Below are 19,519 nucleotides of genomic sequence, written 5' to 3' on the forward strand. Positions count from 1 at the left end.
GTCGATTAATCACATTTAACTCACACGATTAACTCAAAAATAACCCGAACTGTGATTAAAAAAATTAATTGTGATTAATCACACTGTAAACAGTAGAATACCAATTGAAATGTATTCAATATTTTGGATGTTTTTCTACATTTTCAAATATATTGATTTCTATTACAACACAGAATACAAAGTGTACAGTGCTCACTATATTATTTTTATTACAAATATTTGCACTGTAAAAATGATAAAAAATACCATTTTTCAATTCACCTTATATGAGTACTGTAGTGCAATCTCTATGGTGAAAGTGTAACTTACAAACGTAGATTTTTTTTTTGGTTACATAACTACACTCAAAAAACAAAACAATATAAATTAAAACTTTAGAGCCTACAAGTCCACTCAGTCCTACTTCTTGTTCAGACAATCATTAAGAAAAACAAGTTTGTTTACATTTATGGGAGATACTGCTGCCTGCTTCTTATTTGCAATGTCACCTGAAAGTGAGAACAGGGGTTTGCATGGCACTTTTGTAGCCAGCGTTGCAAGGTATTTATTTACACGTTATATATGCTAAACATTTGTATGTCCCTTTATGCTTTGGCCACCATTCCAGAGGACATGCTTCCATGCTGATGATGCTCGTTAAAAAAATAATGTGTTAATTAAAATTTGTGACTGAACTCGTTGAAGGAGAATAGTACGTCTCCTTCTCTGTTTTACCCACACTCTGCCATATATTTCATGTTATGGCAGTCTTGGATGATGACCCAGCACATGTTTGTTTTAAGAACACTTTCACAGCAGATTTGAAAAACGCAAAGAAGGTACCAGTGTGAGATTTCTAGAAATACCTACAGCACTCGACCCAAGATTTAAGAATCTGAAGTGACTTCCAAAATTTGAGAGGGTCAAGGTGTGGAACATGCTTTCAGAAGTCTTTAAAGAGCACAAGGCTAACCTTCTCTATCGTAACTTCAAATATGTTGCCCATGACAGAGATTAGCCATTAAACGAATTGGTTAGTAGTTTCCATTATCTTTTTATTTTCTTTTACTCTTTTTAGAGATTAATTTTTCTGATAAGATTCAGTTGATTTTTCACAGCTGCATCCCATCAACTGTCCCCTTTGATTTTTTGCCTATGTACCTATTAATACGCAACAGAAATATAATTTGTGTGTCAAGGTTAATCTATTTACTTACCCAAAGTTAGTTACCATCTTCTTTAAAGATAACTTCAATTACTCCTTTATTACCACTACCCCAACCAACAAAACAAAAAACCACTCAATTTACATCCAACAAGAATCTAGATGCTTTTCCATCCTATCTTGGACCTTTTTTTATTTCAGATGTACTAGCAAATTATACCCATTATATATTTATAAAATAATAATTGGAGATATACCTATCTCTTAAAACTAGAAGGGACTTGAAAGGTCATTGAGTCCAGACTCCTGCCTCCACTAGCAGGACCAAGTACTGATTTTTGCCCCAGATCCCTAAGTGGCCCCATCAAGGATTGAACTCACAACCCTGGGTTTAGCAGGCCAATGCTCAAACCACTGAGCTATCCCTGTGCAGACAAATGTTTATCAAACTGGGCTCTTGGCATCAATTAGAGTGGGGTCCTTTTTCATTAAAATGCTTTTCAAAATGTAAGTAACCATTTTCCAAATGCACTCATTCTAAGAGATCTATTCTCTGTTTAGGGTAGGATGGTACTGACTCTGATAATCCTTATTAATGCTAATAAGAGTGATATGTTTAACTCTCCAAAAACTGGTGGGAAAACAATGTTTAAATTATTAATATTGTGACATGCCCAGAGTACAATCTAGACTGATGAACACCTTTAACATGGTGTGCCCTTTACGCTGCTTTGCTGCTGTAGTCACCACTCCTGGACTGCTCTCACACAGCGTCCCGCATGTACGTCACTCCCAGCTATATTGTACGAGTGCTGCAGCCAGACACTCTTGAATTACACTGCAGTGTGACACCAGCACATTCCCAGTCCTTAACAGGTGATAGCCCATTTGACCTTGTTTACAGCTGGCTGAGGCGTCAGCTTGCCCTCTGTCTCCGAGAAACTGGTTTGAACACTACCCAGGCTTGAAACAAGTCTTAGTAACACCCTATAGCGGAATCTTATAACTTTACATATGCTGCTACACATTTTATCAGGACACTACCGATCAGCACATCCTGAGTTTTCAAAAGACACCTTACAAGGCATACTTTGTACAAAGATTATTACAATAGTGCACCAGGGGTGAATACAGGACTGTCAAATATTTCCTCAGGAAATAAGATTAAATACAGTCTAGAGGTAAGCAAGTTCTTTGCAAGCACACACATCAACCTTGACTTGCATTACCCTTGCCTTTCATGTCCTGAGTCTCCATATGACTGTGACAATGAACCACAATCTAGACCTGCAGTGTCCCTTAATACTCCAGTCTTTGGCTTCTACCGAACAAAGTCTGTCATTTATGATGAACAGTGCTGTGGTATTGTTTGCACAATGAGAACTAGGATGGGTAGAATAAAACTAAGTTTTCCAATGTGATGATTTAGCTCATTTCTATAGTATTATTTCCCCACTCTGCTTACCAACTTCCTTTATGAAAACAATGCTATCAAACCAAATAATTTCAGAGAATGCTTGAGGATCAAGTTTGGGGAGTATGGAAAAGAGAAAGTTTGTATAGCACACTGCACTTGGACAACAGAATAGCCCTGGAATACCAGCATGAGTAGTGGCAGTATATTAATTATCAGCCTGTCAATCAGATCCTATTTCAGAAGTTAATGAAGCCGCTTTGCAAAAGGGTATCCTCCTGAGGAGAAGAGTGTAAATATGTATATGAAATGAGGGAAGTGGGGATGTGGGAAGAGAATCAGCACATCCCTGCAAGGTCGAGTTGGAATGCATCACTAGATCGATGGCTCGTTCTGGCAGGACCCTATTATTGACAAGCCTGCAGCTCACTATGAGTCATATAATGAATTAGTGCCAGCAGATGTTGCTACGGGCACGTGGTTGACAAATGGGAAATACTGAGTGACCAGGTTCAGGAATGTGAGGGGGATAGAGGAGAACGACAACATTTCTTACAACAAACTTGCTTTGAAGTAGTTATCAACAGTCTTTTCATCCTCCAACAGCCAGTAGCTCTTCTTGCTAAAACAGTACAAATCAGTTGCGAGTTTTAAAAAGACACTGTCTCATATTTCAGAGTGCAGCAGAATGAGAAATAGACATTTGTGATAGACCGGATATGTTTCCCTGCTTTTATATACCATACATCATGGAGCAGACAGTCCCTAAGACACAGTAGTGCAGCAACCTATAAATTGTGGGGCCAGCAGAGGGAGCATCTTTTATTCCTTAAAAAGCATTCAGGTTTTTTGGATAAAATGTAAAGAAAAAAGGATAGTTGGATTCTCTCTCTCATTAAAATCTGAGGACAAGTTTAATCTTTATGTAATGAAGGACTGGGAGTGTGGTTTAAACTAGGCATAATGTGGCCTGGTACCTTGGAAGCTTCCCCGTTGGACATGCCAGTACACCTCACTTCTGACATGCAGTAGCCTCTGTTTGTAGAGCCAGCTTTAGTATTTTGGGAGCCCATCACAATCTTAGATCACATCAAGAGCAATGCAATGGTTGTGTTCTTATTGCCTCAATGTCACTTCAACATACAGCAATGCTGAGTCATGATGCAATGTTCACAACAACATTTTGGGATGGATAGTAGCTTTACTCCATTTACTGTCCCTTTATCCTCTGCCATCTGGGATGCAGATACATGAGAGCGCAACTCCCCTCCTGGTCTTTAAGCCACCATTCATTAAACTACCCATTTAACACCAATATCTATGAAATTATACATTGATCCTGCAAAATAAAAACTCTGCTATGATTTCCCAGTAGCTCTTCCTCCTCACATGCCTGCAAGTCCCTTGATGTGTCTTGATTCCTACCTAAAACCTAATGCCACAGCATCCTTCCACTGTTGGGGGTTTCATTGGCTAAAACCTGCACTGTCTGGTATGCCAGTCCTGGACTCTATCAGATTACTGTCAATGCTCTCAATCCTGACTGGAGACCTTCCCCCCGCTATTCCAATCCTGGATGTTTTTATTTTTTTAAGCAAAAATTCATGATAAAAATGTATACTGTGACAACTGGTTTAATTGATGGGAGTATTAACTAGTGACTACAAGAGCAACAAAGTAAATTTTTATTCTGACCTATGGAAAAATATGGGTGCAAGTCTCCAACGGTAAGCACTGTTACCATAAACCGCAACATATATGCCTGTTAAGTATCTTTTCCACATGCATCCTTCTTTGTTCTAAAATCTCACTGGCCTTAAGAAGGCATGTATAACTACCACAATACTTCCAATTATTAGTTATCTAGATCTGTTTATTTTTAAAACTGATTTTTCCCCTGGAGATCAAGTACACAACACACATACATTTTTTAAGTGAAGTTTCACCTTATTTTGTACATACAGTACCACAACCCAGCTAAGTCACAATGTCCAGTTAGCACTGACCTTCAGTATATTTCGGCCATCAAACGTCTCCCGTTCCTTGAAAGATGATTTGCCTGTAGTTGCATTATTTTGCTGTTCAACTGTGAAAAAGTCATGAGAAAGCACTTCAGATGGGATGATACTTTGCACTCTCTCCCCCCCCCAAGTCTATGTATCCAGTTAATAAAATATTTTGTACGCAAGTCTCACTTCATTTTTATGTGCGCAAAATTTGCAATTTAATTTAAAAAGGAAACACCTTAAATCACAAATATTGTTGTGAGGATTTTGTAAGGCTGACAGCACAATGTAATAGAATCAGTCAGGGAAAGCAGATTCCAATTTCTCTGGCCTGTCAGAAATTTAGCAATGACAAGCTCATGCATCTCCTGGGATACCACAAAGTACCTTACTGAGTATATGATTGTAATGCAAAGCACATTCTTGACAGCATCTAGAAAATCTGGACTGGCCTCTGAGAAATGTCCCTGCACTTTTTTTTTAAATTTTATTTATTATATATATACACATACATACACACACACACACAGATATATAAAAATAAAAACACACAAACAAAATAAATACATTAAACAAACATTAACGTTGCAGTCATGTCCAGAAATGTTAGGAACTGCAACCTTGTGTGTATGCACAAAATACAGTCTTTAAGTATGTGATCACATGCTATTTTTTCCATAAGACACCTCTTCCTCATTCAGTGAAGGATAGTTATTCAATATTTCTTTTTATCAACATTTAATGTATGGTCCAAGACCTCACTTAACACAGACCATCCAAACCCTGCTGCACTGAATACAAAAAGTTATTCATTTCCTCATAGACATTTCTATGGTGCTTCTACCACAGTATCTGAGTGCTTCACAAACACCAACGAATTTATCATCAGAACACCTGTCTGAGAACAGGTGGTATTACTATCCTCATTTTACAGCTGGTGAACTCAGGCACTGGAAGATTAAGGCCAAAACAGTCAAAAAAATTCCACTAATTTTCAATGCCCAATTGATACCCCCATGGTCTGATTTACTACATAGCATCTTCCATATGCAAGCCATCTTGAAGTGCTTTATAAAGTAATGAATTAGATAAGAAATAAGTTACAGCCTGCCAGTGCAAATACTATTTTGGCAGAAATAGCAGACATTAGGCACTCAGCAACAGCTCATATTCAGCCTTGGACAGCAGAACCTCATTTACCAAGAAAGGGAATATTGATGAAAACAATGGAACTATTTTCAAAAGTCATATGGAATCTTTAACTTCTCCCCCAGAGATGATTATATAGGGCCATGGTTTAGCTTCTCATCAAAGGTCAAATAATAATGCAGCACACCTGCTACTACTGCACTTGAATGCAATGGCAGTGTATATGAGTGTACTAGTGTAGGACTTGAACCTACTATCTTTTGGCCCAGAGCCAATGAATGCTATGAAGTGAACTGCAGCAATACCTAGACATACAATACCAGGGAACACAGCACTTCCTGTTCAGAGGTACTACTGTAGTTCAGATTTTCCAGAAGGGTTCTAAAGATACTCACCATTTGTGTCTTTCCTGAAGAGAGTATTCATGATAGTAGCATGGAGTTTCACCCTATCCCACTCCTTCATCATCAGCCCAGAGGTCACAAACTGCTCCATGAGTCTATCAGCTATTAGCTGTAATCTAAGAAGGTGGGAGAGTGAGGGAGGGGAGAAATAGGACTTTACAAAGCCAAGAGAAAAATACTTGTTTTGCCCACTTTTACTCTCTTGTCCAAAAGAGGGTAGTGTATGTGTAAAATTAAGTCTCAATATGTGAAGAGGAAATATGGACTGAAACTCTATTGGAAAGATAACAGACTAATCAAAATCCTGCCAGGCAAGACTACCTCCTCCTTTTTGTTTTTACTCAATTGCTTTTGTATTTAGAGGCAGGAGAGTTTTTTGTTTCTTTTTTGGTAATGTCTGAGGGGACTGGGAAAAAGGAAAGCTCATGCAAATAAGGAAACAAATATAAAAGTTCTGGCTGTTTGCAAAGGCTCCTGGATAATAAATTCTGTTACAAATATTTCATTGGAAGACGATACTGGCACACTAGGACATTTATACGATTTGATGTGGTAGATTATATTGGAATTTGAAGGATGTATTTTTCTAAATAGCTGCAGGTTTTTCATACTGTTTTCCCTTCACAATGTAAGCAATGCCTCACCACACTACAGGCAATGAGCATTCAGTACAACCCAAAGTTCCTATCCATTAAACAAGATCTAAGCATATTAAATGGTCACCATCCACGTCCATGAATACAGTTCACTCGATAGTTCCCCATTTCACAACTAGATGCCACACCCTGGGGGTCTCAATTCCAATCAGGAAGACAGACATAGAGCAGTATTAGGACCAACTCCAAATATCACTTGAGCCCTCAGAATTTAACTATACAGCCTACTTACTGGCTTTGTGCTGCCTCCTATACGATTCCACTGGCCATACGATAATTTCAACACACTCAAACTGATTGTCATGGTTTTTAGTCACTTACTTTCTGGCTTTACATCAGTGATTTTTATAATTAGCAATGACAAAGATTAAATGAATATCATTACATACAATACTAAAACAAATTAACAAGGAATAGCTCGAGTAAAACTGGTGCTTTATTATGTTATAAAGTTAATCAAGGAAATATAACAAATTAGAATGAATTATAATGGGAGTATTTGCCATGTAGGAAGCATCAGAGCATGATCTTTCTTAAGCTGAGCCAGTATATATGCAGTATCTAACATCACCTATGGTTATGCAAGCTAAGACAGGGAAATCAAATCTGCTTTATAGCATAAGCTGATCAAGAACATGCAGAGATCAGGCAGGAACTCCACCCTTGACATTGCCATGTACAGCATAGTACAGTTAGCTAGGTGCATTCTGTGGAATGGGAGGAAATAGGAAGGTAAACTTTCCTCTATGGTTCACTTACTGGCTATTGCGAGAAGCAAGATACCAAACTTGGACCAAGGATCTGATTTGGCATAGCAAACCATGTGGATACCCTTATCCTCATTAAATCCCTCTTCCAGCACTAGCCTTGTAACTGAGAAGCAATACTCTGTACTGCCACATATTTCCCAGTGCAGAAAGTACCACCACTTGAATCAGCATTATCAGCTCTTAGTGGAGAAGAGGCACTTGGCATTATTCAACAGAAGTCTCTCTAATCAGAGCAAAATTGAGGGATTTGGATAGTTCCATTTACTACTACTTAGAGATCACCAACTGGCCAAAAAAACCATTCTTTGACATTTCCAGATGAAAAAGGAAGTGTGGATAATTTTCAGGGATCTTCCATGAAAATAAATGTCTTCCCTTCCTTTTCTATCTGCAGAACAGACTTCAAATCTGAAGGGGGAGCGTTGTGTGTAAAAGCCAAGTGCCACTGTATCAGGCCAGCTCGTTCCTTTCCCTCAGGGCTAGCTGTCTGGCTTCCTCCATAACAGCTAATTTCTGCTGATAAGTCAGGCTTCCTACGTCCTCTCCTCCCAGTGCTGTACTACACATCGTGGCAGCTGCAAGAGGTGCTGCCATGACTGCAACATCCACTTTCACTGCAGCCTTAGTGTCTGTCCCCTTCTCCCGAAAACTAATACAACCCTGCCATTCTCTGGGCTTCCCCATATTTTGATCAAATTTCCCAGCAACCAACTGTGGATTTATTTCCTCCCTCAGCTCAATCACATTAGGGGTTCCTGTGACTATCACAGCCCCACTTCATTCCCTCACCTCAAGAACTCAGGGCTGACACACTTCTGTGAACATACAAACTGTTCCCACCCACCCACTCACCCTTTGACTCCTGCTCTTTCACTCTCCCCCAGGTGTGGTTCCTACAGCCCCTAAACAGTGAGCCATCCTGTTACAGCCTCCCTGTAACTCTCAATTTCCCAGCTCTGAGCTTTACTCTCACCCTACACTCAGGGCCAGATAACCTTTTGTGGGCCTCCACTGAGGCAATGGAGCGTGGTGCAGGGAGGTCAGTCCCCAGACCAAGGGGCCAGTCAGGGGCATGGCATGACGGGGGTGGCCCCGCTCCGCCTAGACCAGTGCGAGGGCACTATTTACAAACCGGCAGTTGCCAGACGCAGTGGCCCTGTGATGCCAGCATGCCCCTTCTCCTTGGGGGGTGGCCCCACGCCACAGAGCCCCCTGCCCAGCATGCCCCGACTCCCTATAACCAGAGCCCCCCTGGACCCACTATGCCCAGCGCCCTTCCAGAAATGCAGAGTGCCCTGCATAACACCACCCCTGCCCAGCACTCCCTTGCCCACATTCCCACCACAACGGCCCAGCACCCCCCACAGCCATCTTCCCTGCCCCGTCACAGCCCAGCACGCCCCACCAGACTTCCCAGAGACCCACTCCCCCATGCCCTGCTTCACGGCTGCACTCACTGGCCCTGCTGGGAGGTGACTGTGTCTGCTGGGCTGAGCCAGTAGCACAGCCAGGGCTGGTCCCAGGGCCATGAATTGCTCTGTCCCTTCAGGAGTGGTGCATTCAGCCAGGCCAATGCCTGCCCCAGCTGGGCTCTTCCCAGATGCACTTGCCTGGTGGGGCCCAGCCAAGCCCCTCATACTGAGACTGGCCAGGCATCTGCACCAGTCCCAGGTGGCTCAGCTCTGGAGAGACAGGCAGGGCCCCATAGGCCTGGAGCCAGAGGTGCACTAGGGTTCTGCCAGGGGGCAGAGAGAAGCAGGAGTGTGGGGCTAGGGGGTGTAGAGGAGTCCTTGGCCAGCCGGCAGGCAGGCTGGCTGAGAGGAACAAGTGGTGGGCAGGGGGAAGAGCAGGGTCTCGGGGCACAGTGCAAGTGGAGTAGGCAGTGGCCCCTTCTGAGCATAGGCCCAGCTCCACAGAGCCACTGGCACCATTGTAAACCTGGCACTGCCTATACTCCATACCAGCTCCTACCTCAAACCAGCTTTCTTAGACATTTTAGCAGGCCCTCTTCATCTCCTCGGGGAAGGGAGTTTACAAGAATAGATCCTCTTCTCTGGCCCAAGATCCTTCTCAGCACCAACTTCCTTCCTCCTCTCCCTAACTGCTAATTGTGCTTCCTTTCCAGCTCCCTTCTTTGGCTCTCCATTGTACTGCAGTGAGGAGGAAAGACGCTTACAAAAGGAAGGATGACAAAAGGTGATGCCTCAAGGAAATGGAAAGCTAAAGCAACTTGTTTCCCTACCCCTCTCACGAGCACGGAAAGCACAGGAACTCATGCATCTCCTATCCCCTTTCAATAGGACTCTAAGGAAAAGGATGGTGCAACAATGCACTTTTCAAAAATAAGGAGAAAGGCTGTCCTCAACATTACCTTACCTGCCATTACATTAGGTATTTTCTACTAATGTGATCCGCAAACGATGGTTTAAAAATATTAAAATTCAAACTGACCTTGTTCGGATTCAGCATTTAACACTTATAAGTATAGAGACAGTTCATACTCCACTAAGAGTTAAAGTTTCAGGTTGCCTGCAGACACAGAGAAACAACCAATCTGGTTCCAGGTCACACTTGGCATGTTTTCTTCACAACCATAAGAACTGAAAACATACTTGTGTTTTAGGAGTATTTTAATTTTGCAGAGTCTGTCAGTGTGATCAGATCAATACACTTCATTGGGACTTGCCTGCAGGTGGGAGAGCTGGGTATTGGGAACGAGTCGTCTTGCGCACTGTACCATCCCATGAGCATCATCTCCTCCCTGCTTATCATCGTTTCCCTTACCCAGCACAGGGGAGCATGAGTTCAGCCTTGCTTGACTCCATTATTCAACTATTAACACTGGTAAAAACAAATGACATCTGTCTGCAACACTACCAACAATCAATCTAAAGACCAAACACATCACAGCTTTAACGCCATTCGGTTAGAAAGCAGTACCACTTTATCTTTTGGATTGCTAGTGTGATGCTCTCCAGCACTGCCCATCAGCTCAGAGAACAATAAATTTGCTTTCATTACATTATTTCTGCCTCTCCAGGTACTGTCTGCATACCCCTGTGGAATGAAAGAGAGAGAGAGAGAGCACAGGAAACTCACTTGTCTGATCCATCCTTCATGTGAACTTTTGCATAAAGAACGTCGATCATGGCAGGATCATCATTCATGTATTCTAACCCTGCCACCTCCACAGTCAGGGATTTGCCTCCAACAGTTTTGCTAAAAAACAAAAAGTTTCAAGATATTTAAAAACAAACAAAAAAAAACTTACCCATTTTGAATACAAAAAGTAGGTGAATGCATGTTTTACTGTTTAAGCTACATTTACCCTCATTCAAGTTGACTAGCAGCTCCCACAACTATTACAGAAGTCAAGCAGCAATGCTTGTAAAAATGTTAGCCAGAGTCAAATCACTAATACAGTTTCCCTCTTTGTTATGCTGAGAGGAACGCAGCAGTTCCAAGAACATAACATCCAACTTCCATTCCGGAACCTAGCCAGTGCTGGTGAGCAGCCAGTTTCTTTCACAGCTGTGCCTGCTGTATCCAGAATGAAAGCCTTGCCCTCTGACTCTGCAGGACCCATGCATGGACTTCCTCTCTCATGATGACAATTCAGCATGGCTCAGTTGCTAAGTGCTCACTTCTGGGACAGAAAGTAATGGAGTAAAGCATCAATAGGTCTTTGATATATATCCCATTATATTCGGTCCAGTAATAAAATGATAGGTGCTTCGTTACTAAGCCTGCTATCATTTCAAGGATGCCTTGAACTGTGGTCTCTTCCGAATTTATCTTGAAGTATTTTGGAGAGAGTAGGTGCTAACAGGGCCCTGACCAACATTCTCTCTTATAACAAGCCAGGTTCTAGAGTGTCCCTGGCTATGTGTAGATTATTGCTGAGTGCAGAATAGTGGCTCCATTTGCTTTCATGCTAACAGATATACTCAGAGGAAAAGTTTACAAAGAACCCTCAGAAGACGTGAAAATGCCATTGGAGAGCTGAAATGGAGACCTATATTGTACACTGGATATCTGATGTTATAATTAAAAGAGATCAACAAACAGACTAATTCATACTCTATCATCAACGCACAAACAAATAGAACTCTAAGTTGGGGAAGTTTTGCATATGGACTGATGCTATGATATAATACCCACAAGATTCATAAAAATGCCTGTTTAAGAATAATCATCATCAATTCCCTCAAAATATTAAGGTCCCACTTCGAAATTGTGCGTCAGAAACAGCTATAAATATTTTCTGAATAAAAAAAAGAAAGGACCTTGCTTGATATAAACCTATAAAATTCTTCCCTTCAGTGACTGAATTTGGGACTTTTTGGGGATTGAAAGTGTATTATATATTTAAACGAAAATGCTATCCTTTTATTTACACTGCCCACGTGTTGAGAGTTCATATAGTGGAGACAACCTAAAATAGAGAAAACATATAAAGGGAGTGACCCTCTTCACTATTATATAAGGATTAATATATATTCAAGTTTACTAAAAAATTATTTTATCCAAATAAGGAAATTCCCCCTTCAGAGAACATTATGTTTTTAGCCACTTCAAACCACCTGGCTTTACATTTTACCCCAAAACAGCTATTCATCATATTCTAATTATTTGAGTTTTCTTAAAGGGTTCTATATAAACGACTAACTTCTCAGCTCTTTTCACATAAGCCCTTGCTATAGTTAAAAAATCCTGAACCCTAAACGGAACTTAAGCCATGTGCAGACCCTGTGGCTGGTCCTCTCTACAGGGTGACCGTCATACAGAACTTTAAGAAACAATTATGCTTAGCTTTAAAGGTAAGTTTAGAGAGAGTTTTTTGTATTTTAAAACAATATTTACTGTGTGAAAAGCAGCAACTGATATCTTACCATGTCAAGAACTACTACAACAGTGGTCTCCAACCTTTTTATCCCAAGATCACTTTTTAAATTTAAGGGCAACCCAGGATCTATCTTGCCTCTTCCCCGAGACTCTGCCCCTACCCCAAAGACCAGCCCACTGCATCCCCCACTCCCTCTATCGCTTGTTCTCCCCCACCCTCACTTACTTTCACCAGGCTGGGGTTTGGGAGTGGGTGTGAGGTCTGGGCTGGGGCCAAGGGGTTCGCCGTGTGGGAGGAGGCTCTGGGCTGAGCCTGGGGCAGGGTTGGGGCACAGGAGCGGGTGAGGGGTGCAACCTCTGGGAGGGGGCTCAGAGCTAGGGCCTGGGGTGTGGCCTCCCGAGGGAGGAACTTACAGCCTGCAGTTCCTGGTTGGTGGTGCAGCAAGGCTAAGGCAGGCTCCCTGCCTGCCATGCCCTACGCTGCTCCCGGAAGGGGACAACGCGCCTCTGTGGCCCCTGGGAAGGAGGGCGGGGGGCATGTGGCTCTATTCACTGCCCCTCTCTGCAGGCACTTCCCCCAAAGCTCCAATTGGTCACAGTTCCCCATTCCTGACCAATGGGAGATGTGCCAGTGTTGCTTGCAGGCAGGAGCAGCGCGGGGCTCCTAGCCCCCCCTCCCCCCCGGGGTCATGGGGGCCATGGCAGGCAGGGAGCCTGCCTCAGCGGCAGCCCTGCTATACCAGCAGAGATCGCAAATCGACTAGAAGACTCCCCAGGATCGACCAGTCAACCACTGTACTACAAAAACATTTCAATCTGCACTTTATTTATTCATCACATGCTCTAAACCATACACTAAGTAATTTTTCAACATTTATGACCTATACAAATAAAAACAAAAACAAAAAAAAGAGGAACTGGCTTCTTACAAATTTTACAATAAAAATAATTAAACGTACTTGTTTCAGAGAGGCTGTTCTTTTCCCTGTGAAGAGCATAACTGTGAAGGATTTTCATTGGGAAAACCACTTGACATTGAGTGTAGTTTTTAAGTACTTTCAACATGCATTTAAAAATATTGAAAGTAAATACCATTTTGTTTGAAACCATCTTTAGTCACTTCACAGGCAGTCTATAATTTGTTCTCCCCAAGCACTTATGTTCCTATGAAGTGTATCCCCTTTCCTTATGGGTACATATGTGCATGCCCCTCATCCCCCTTCACAAACCAGAGAAGTGGTGGGAGAGGTGGAGTATGATTTCTCTGCTGGTAAGCTCCATTCTCTACATTGGAAAGTCTCCTAGAATATAAAGGGAGTGTCTCAAGCAGGCAGAAGTAATATAAAAAAGCTAACAAGATGCATGTATGACTTTGTAATAATCTTATTAGCTTATCTTCAGTGCACCTGCTAGCGAAACCCCCTTTGTGATGATATTCTGAACTAGAATAAAGAGAGAGTGAAACACTCCAGTAAGTAAGCCTCTCTCTTCCAGCACACCACACCCCATTCCAAAAGTTAGGGAAGGAGGAGCAGGAGTGTATGCACACACAGGTAATGGGAAAACACATCTTAGGAGTACTCATTCTAAGAAGATGTGCGAGAGTGCTGTTTATCTTCATGTAGTGTACAAATCCATCATCTGCATACAGATGTAAATAAATAGAAGTGAATTAAAAACAAAACTATCAACATACATTTAATTTTGGGGGTATGGGAAGTAACTTAAGGAATTAAAATACTCAAATGACAGTGTTTTTTCCCGTGACAATCTAGAAGAAAGATTCTATCAGAGTTTATTTGTTTACAAGGAAGATGGTAGCCTTCACAATATAAAGGCAGACCCCTCCTGATAAGAGGGATGCTGAAACTTTCATGGGTGTTTAATCATATTTAACTTTTATTCTGCATAATGCTGTAAAAGTCTGAAGTCTTCATTTTAAAGCAGTAATGAGAATTTTAGCCATGTGTTATTCCCATGGATTGCTCATGGCAGCTGCATGTACAATTCCTCATGCACAGCTGTCAGAAATCAAGGAATAGTCTTGTATACTAAAAAATTTTTGCAAAATTTTGGTAGAATTAAAAAACTCTCTCAGGCGGTCTAATATTTCTGGGTTGTAGTCAAATTATCTCAGTACAACACCCCTTAGACCAAGTTTTCAGCTAGTTCTAAACCTCAAATATTATGGTTTTAACATGGAAATTATGACAATCTTAGTGCCATAGCAGCAATGAGCTAATATTTCAGACTGATTACTTATACAGTTCATCCTGTCTTTAAGGTTTTCTGCACAGGGCTACTTGCCTCAGGAAATGCATTTCACGGGTATATTAGCATCTGTTTTTAGGCAGAAGGGAGGCAACATGCCTGAGACTGTTGCAGACAAAAAGCATTAAGACATTGAATTCCTCCTGCTCTTGTGGCTGGCAGAGGAAAAAATAATCTGTGTCCAGAGTAAAACAATGAGGACTGCTGGAATATAAAGAAATAACCGCTGAAGGTTTCTGGCACACAGAGAAAGTCCTCAGTTATAGAGGCAAAATACATCTATGTCCTTGTCTTTCTTCTGGGTGGTTTTGTTTGAAATGTTTCAGTATTTTACAGATTTTCAAACAATGATTCAAAACTGCTGAATTACAACAAACAGGTGAACCAATCTCTCCTGCATTAGTTACCCATGTTCTAAAACTAGTTTGGTTCTTCAAAAATCTGCACTCAGTGACCATGCCCCTCCCCCTGCCCCATCATGCCTTTATTTCACTTACTCAATAAAGTCCTCTTTACTTCTCTGCAGCAGTTCACATGCCTTCCGGGTTTCCTGCTCATTCAGGAGCACTAGTGTCCCAATAGTAAGATGGAGCTTTGCTGGGTTCTGGAACAGACTGCTATTGACTCCATGATCCTATTGAAAAGGTAACAAAAACAGATTTAGTGGGCAACTATATGACACAGTTTATTTTAAAATTATATCTATTTAAGTCACAATTTCTAGCACCAAAACTTAAAAAGCCCCTCCTATTAGCCCCAAGAGAACACGAAATGATACTTAACCACACCGCTGGAAAGGCACATGTATTTCCCTGGCTCAAAATAAAGTTCATTATCTGAGATGAAGCCTTTAAAGTTTCTACACAAGATTCAGAGCTATATTTCAAAACTCCTTTTTGACATGTTTAAATGGTATCCTGTCTCACGTTGTCAGGGTGTTACGGCCTGGGATGTGCACAGCTGTGCCTAGTGGTCAGAGCAAGAGTCAGGAACCAGGAGCTGGAGCCCAGGGTCAGAGGCTAGCTGTCAGAGCCAGAGCCCAGGGTCTGAGTCAGGTTACCTGGAGTGAGGCGAGGCAAGGCAGGAGCAGGGCTATGTCCAAGGTAGGAGTAAGACTGGAACAGGGTGGGAGCAAGGTTGGGAATAAGCAAGCACAGGAGCTATCGCAGCCATGGGCGAATGCTGTGAGAAGCCCATACCCTACTGCTTGCTGGTGATCTTAGGAGTAGATCTGTAAATCTCACAGCCAATCAGGCAGCTCAGCCAATCAGATGGCTCAGTTTGGGCCCAGCTTTGCTGATTAGGCTGCCTAGGGTTAAATCAGTAGGTAAGCAGGCTACTAGCAGGTCCTTACTCCTGACACAGGATTAAAACCTCACATTTCACCCAGCATTTTTCATACTTAACGGCAACATCCACAGTTTTTTTATATTTGTACTTATAGACCAGTCCAGCGACCTGTGAGACCACAAGATCCCATGCAGGAGCTTGCTCTCAATCACAAGTTGGCAAAACCTGGTAGCACTTGAGAGGCAGCACTCTCAGGTCCTGTGGGAGGAAAGAGCACTTTGCGTGTTGTTAATTAATTCACTGCTGAATTAATGCCAAAATCCTGACACAGTGGTGTCAAAACCATCTGCATATTTCAACCCAATGCAGTAGCTTTTCAACAAAAGGAAATTACCTTGAGAAGCAATCTCAAAAGCACAGGTAAGGATGGATTTCCTGTTTGAGAGTACACTTGGTTTCAATTCTCTAGCTTTTCTATATTCTGCATGGCCCCAAAATGAAACTGAAAAAGGCTCTGCGCTCCCTCTGCTTTAAGACATATTTAGGATGCAGTGCAAGAGATTTGTTTCTTTGGTTTTTAACTCAGGTATGTAGCCAGAGGATATTTAGCCAATCAGTGGATGGAGTGGGAGATAGAATCTGGAGGTAGGCTGGATTTATTCCGTTTGTTGGCAACAATTCATTTTAATTTCTGTAATGCATACAGATGACAATGAACAGAATACAAATTAACACAATAAATAAGTAGCTTGCAAGAGAGAAGAACTACCCTAATCTCATGAAGCAGATGGTGAAGGGTGAAAAGATAATGCATATTGTGCTGTCTAACCTATTATTGGCCTGAGGAGCTGTCCCTTCTGCAGTTTTCAAACACCAGTTGAAGGTATCTGAATAAGGATTGGTGAGTGCAGAGCCAGTGGCTCCACATCACCTGGGTATGCTACGTCTTCTGTACTGGGAAGAAGGAGGACCCCAATGAACAGCCCGAGATCCACAGTATCTTCCCTGTGTAGTCCCAAGGATCTCAGGCCTACCCCAGAAATCCTTGTCTCACCCTTCCTGTGTTGCAGAACCACAGATCCTAAATCTTCCAAGAAAAGATGCTGTATCTGAGCTGAGTCTTCTCGAAAAACAAAAGTTTCAAAATCTGCCTCCAAATGTCATAGGACTGAGTGGCTGGAAGCTGTATACTGAGATGCAGATAGATTTTAACCCTCTTGTTCATATCCCCAGCTTATGATTGATCATTAGCAGCCACTACCATACCACTGTACTTCATTGATTTTTCTTTTAAAACTGCACTCAGTAATGGCATCAATCATATCTTAGTACCAGTCGGCAAGCAGAGACAATTAACAGGAAACCGAAGCCCAGCACACATTCAGTACAAGGGTTAAAGAGAGTCAAATGGACATCAAGGGAGAAAGAGCCCACAAGATATGGGCCAAATCAACATTCACCACTATGGTGCCCTATGGACATCATCCAAATATCCAAGAAAACTTCATAGCTCAAGTGCCCACTATGTATATATAGAAGGGAGTGTGGTGTAGCGTTCAGAACAAGGGATAGGGATCCAGAAGCCCTGAGTTCTATTTCCAACACTCACGATTAATCAAACTGGACAACTCATTTAATTTGAGTGACTGTTTCTCCATCTACAAAATGAATATAGCAGTTCCCTATGTTACAGGCATGGGCTAAAGTGAGAGGCAAGCAGAAGGAAGTGCAGCTCCCTCTCTTCCTCTTAGCCTGGTTTTGGGTAAATTCAGTACAACAGAGCTTTCCTCTTCTTGCCCAGGTTAAGTATGTTTCATAAAGTGTAGACTCACTAGGCATGGGAATCTGAAATCAGAAGAGCTAATGCATGGTTGAGGTCCCTGAGCAGCAGATGGAGGAGCTACATCAGCATCTGGTAGCGCAAGAAAAGGTGTCCTAGCTAAGAATAAATCTCCTATTTGCCTTCTCTCCTCTGAAGGAGCATCTGTCCCAAGCGTCCCACATCCCACTGGGAAGAGAATAGGGGACAAATCTTTTTTGCCTTCTCTGCCCTACAGAGGGAGCAAGAAAAGGGAGAAAACCACCACCGCTGCTTCTCCTCCCTAAAAGAGGAAGAAGGGAAGGAAGAAATACCAGTTTCCTGCCAGCTACCTCTCCCTTCCAGGGGAAGGCACATTATGCATAAAATCTATTTTGCAAAGGTTATCTTCTAAAACACAGGAATTTTCCTAAGTGTCACATTTTGCTTGTTTTACATCAATACGGAGACTTCATTCTGGTAGAAATGCAGACACCAGCAGCTCCACACACTGCAGACACAAGAGCATTATTTTTGTTTAGGTGACTACGATACTGCCTGGGAATATGAACCTCTTTTATATACATTTCTTCTTATCCTATCTCTTCCCTTTGCTGCATCCATCACCACAATGGATGCAGCAAAGGGAAGAGATAGGATAAGAAGAAATGTATCTAAAAGAGGTTCATATCTAATGTATCTAAAACCACTTCACTCAACATAAATATCTCTGATGACAAGGGAAAATAATAGATGAATACCCCCTCCTATTGTGATTGACTTTGACCACTGCGCACATGGATGCAATGAAGCATAATAAAATTTGTGAAACGATTCAAGATCCTTGCACATAAGGTGCTAAGTAAGTGCAAAGCGGTAGCTGTTAACCAATTAAAAAAAAAACCTTCCATCTATGCCTACTGTTTCTTAAAATGCACTTGCAGTCAAACAAAAATAAAGGAAATCAGTGCCTCTCTAAAAAAATCCACTGCTCACGAACTTGGAATCCTGAAAGACATACTGAAGATTCTATTTAAAATATTCCCTTTAAGAAACACTACATAACATCACTAAGATTTTGGCATATTCCTGCCTTCCAAACACTGCCCTCTACTGGACGGAAAGTCACTGTCAGACGTGCCAAAGCGTTCTCTCTCTTGTTAGCAGCTCCAGTGTACAGGGAACATAATAAGCCCTAAGGAAGGGAAAGAGAACAGATTACAGGATTGTGATTTTCCCCAACCTGTGGAGGAAAGAAACACTTTTTTCTGAAAGAAGTAGTAAGCCAATATATGAAGGTTTTATGAAATGAAACAAAACACACTGAATACTAACTAACTTTATACACATATTTATTCCCCGAAGAGTCACATATGTTGTCCATACTGAAAAGCTATTGCAATTCTACACAGGGAACAAAATAATTGTGTTCCCAATCTAGACCTACCACTTTTTTGCATCTATATTTAAACACACACACACACACAGAACGCAGTTGATGCAGAGCTGGCCTAAAAGAAAAGCAGATCTTTCATAAAAATTGATAAAATTCTGAATTCAATTTTCCTACCTTCCATGAGTGTGATACAACAAAAATATGACAAATCTCATTCACAAATATATATTTAGGGTAGAAGGGAAATGACTAACCATTTCTACTTCCAGAGAGTGAGGGGGACAATTAACTACCCCACGGTAACTTTTAGGATCCAACTTCTTCCCCATTAAATATTTGACTCCTTCCTCACTGCTGAGGCCTTCTATCCTGGATA

At 41.7% G+C, this 19,519-nt stretch overlaps 1 protein-coding gene across 7 annotated transcripts in view; it reads right to left on the reverse strand.

Moving 5' to 3' along the window:
• The window catches only part of ASCC1 (activating signal cointegrator 1 complex subunit 1), a 53,145-nt gene that overhangs the window by 19,334 nt on the left and 14,292 nt on the right, over positions 1–19,519 (reverse strand). For all 7 annotated transcript variants that reach the window (XM_050959607.1, XM_050959602.1, XM_050959603.1 and 4 more), the window contains exons 6-9: positions 15,157–15,293; positions 10,643–10,762; positions 6,109–6,233; positions 4,565–4,644 (exon numbers count right to left, since the gene is read on the reverse strand). In XM_050959607.1, the coding sequence (XP_050815564.1) occupies positions 4,565–4,644; positions 6,109–6,233; positions 10,643–10,762; positions 15,157–15,293 (462 nt within the window). The remainder of the gene's footprint in view (positions 1–4,564; positions 4,645–6,108; positions 6,234–10,642; positions 10,763–15,156; positions 15,294–19,519) is intronic.

Source organism: Gopherus flavomarginatus, chromosome 6 (assembly GCF_025201925.1).
Source record: "Gopherus flavomarginatus isolate rGopFla2 chromosome 6, rGopFla2.mat.asm, whole genome shotgun sequence".
Classification (NCBI taxonomy): domain Eukaryota; kingdom Metazoa; phylum Chordata; order Testudines; family Testudinidae; genus Gopherus; species Gopherus flavomarginatus.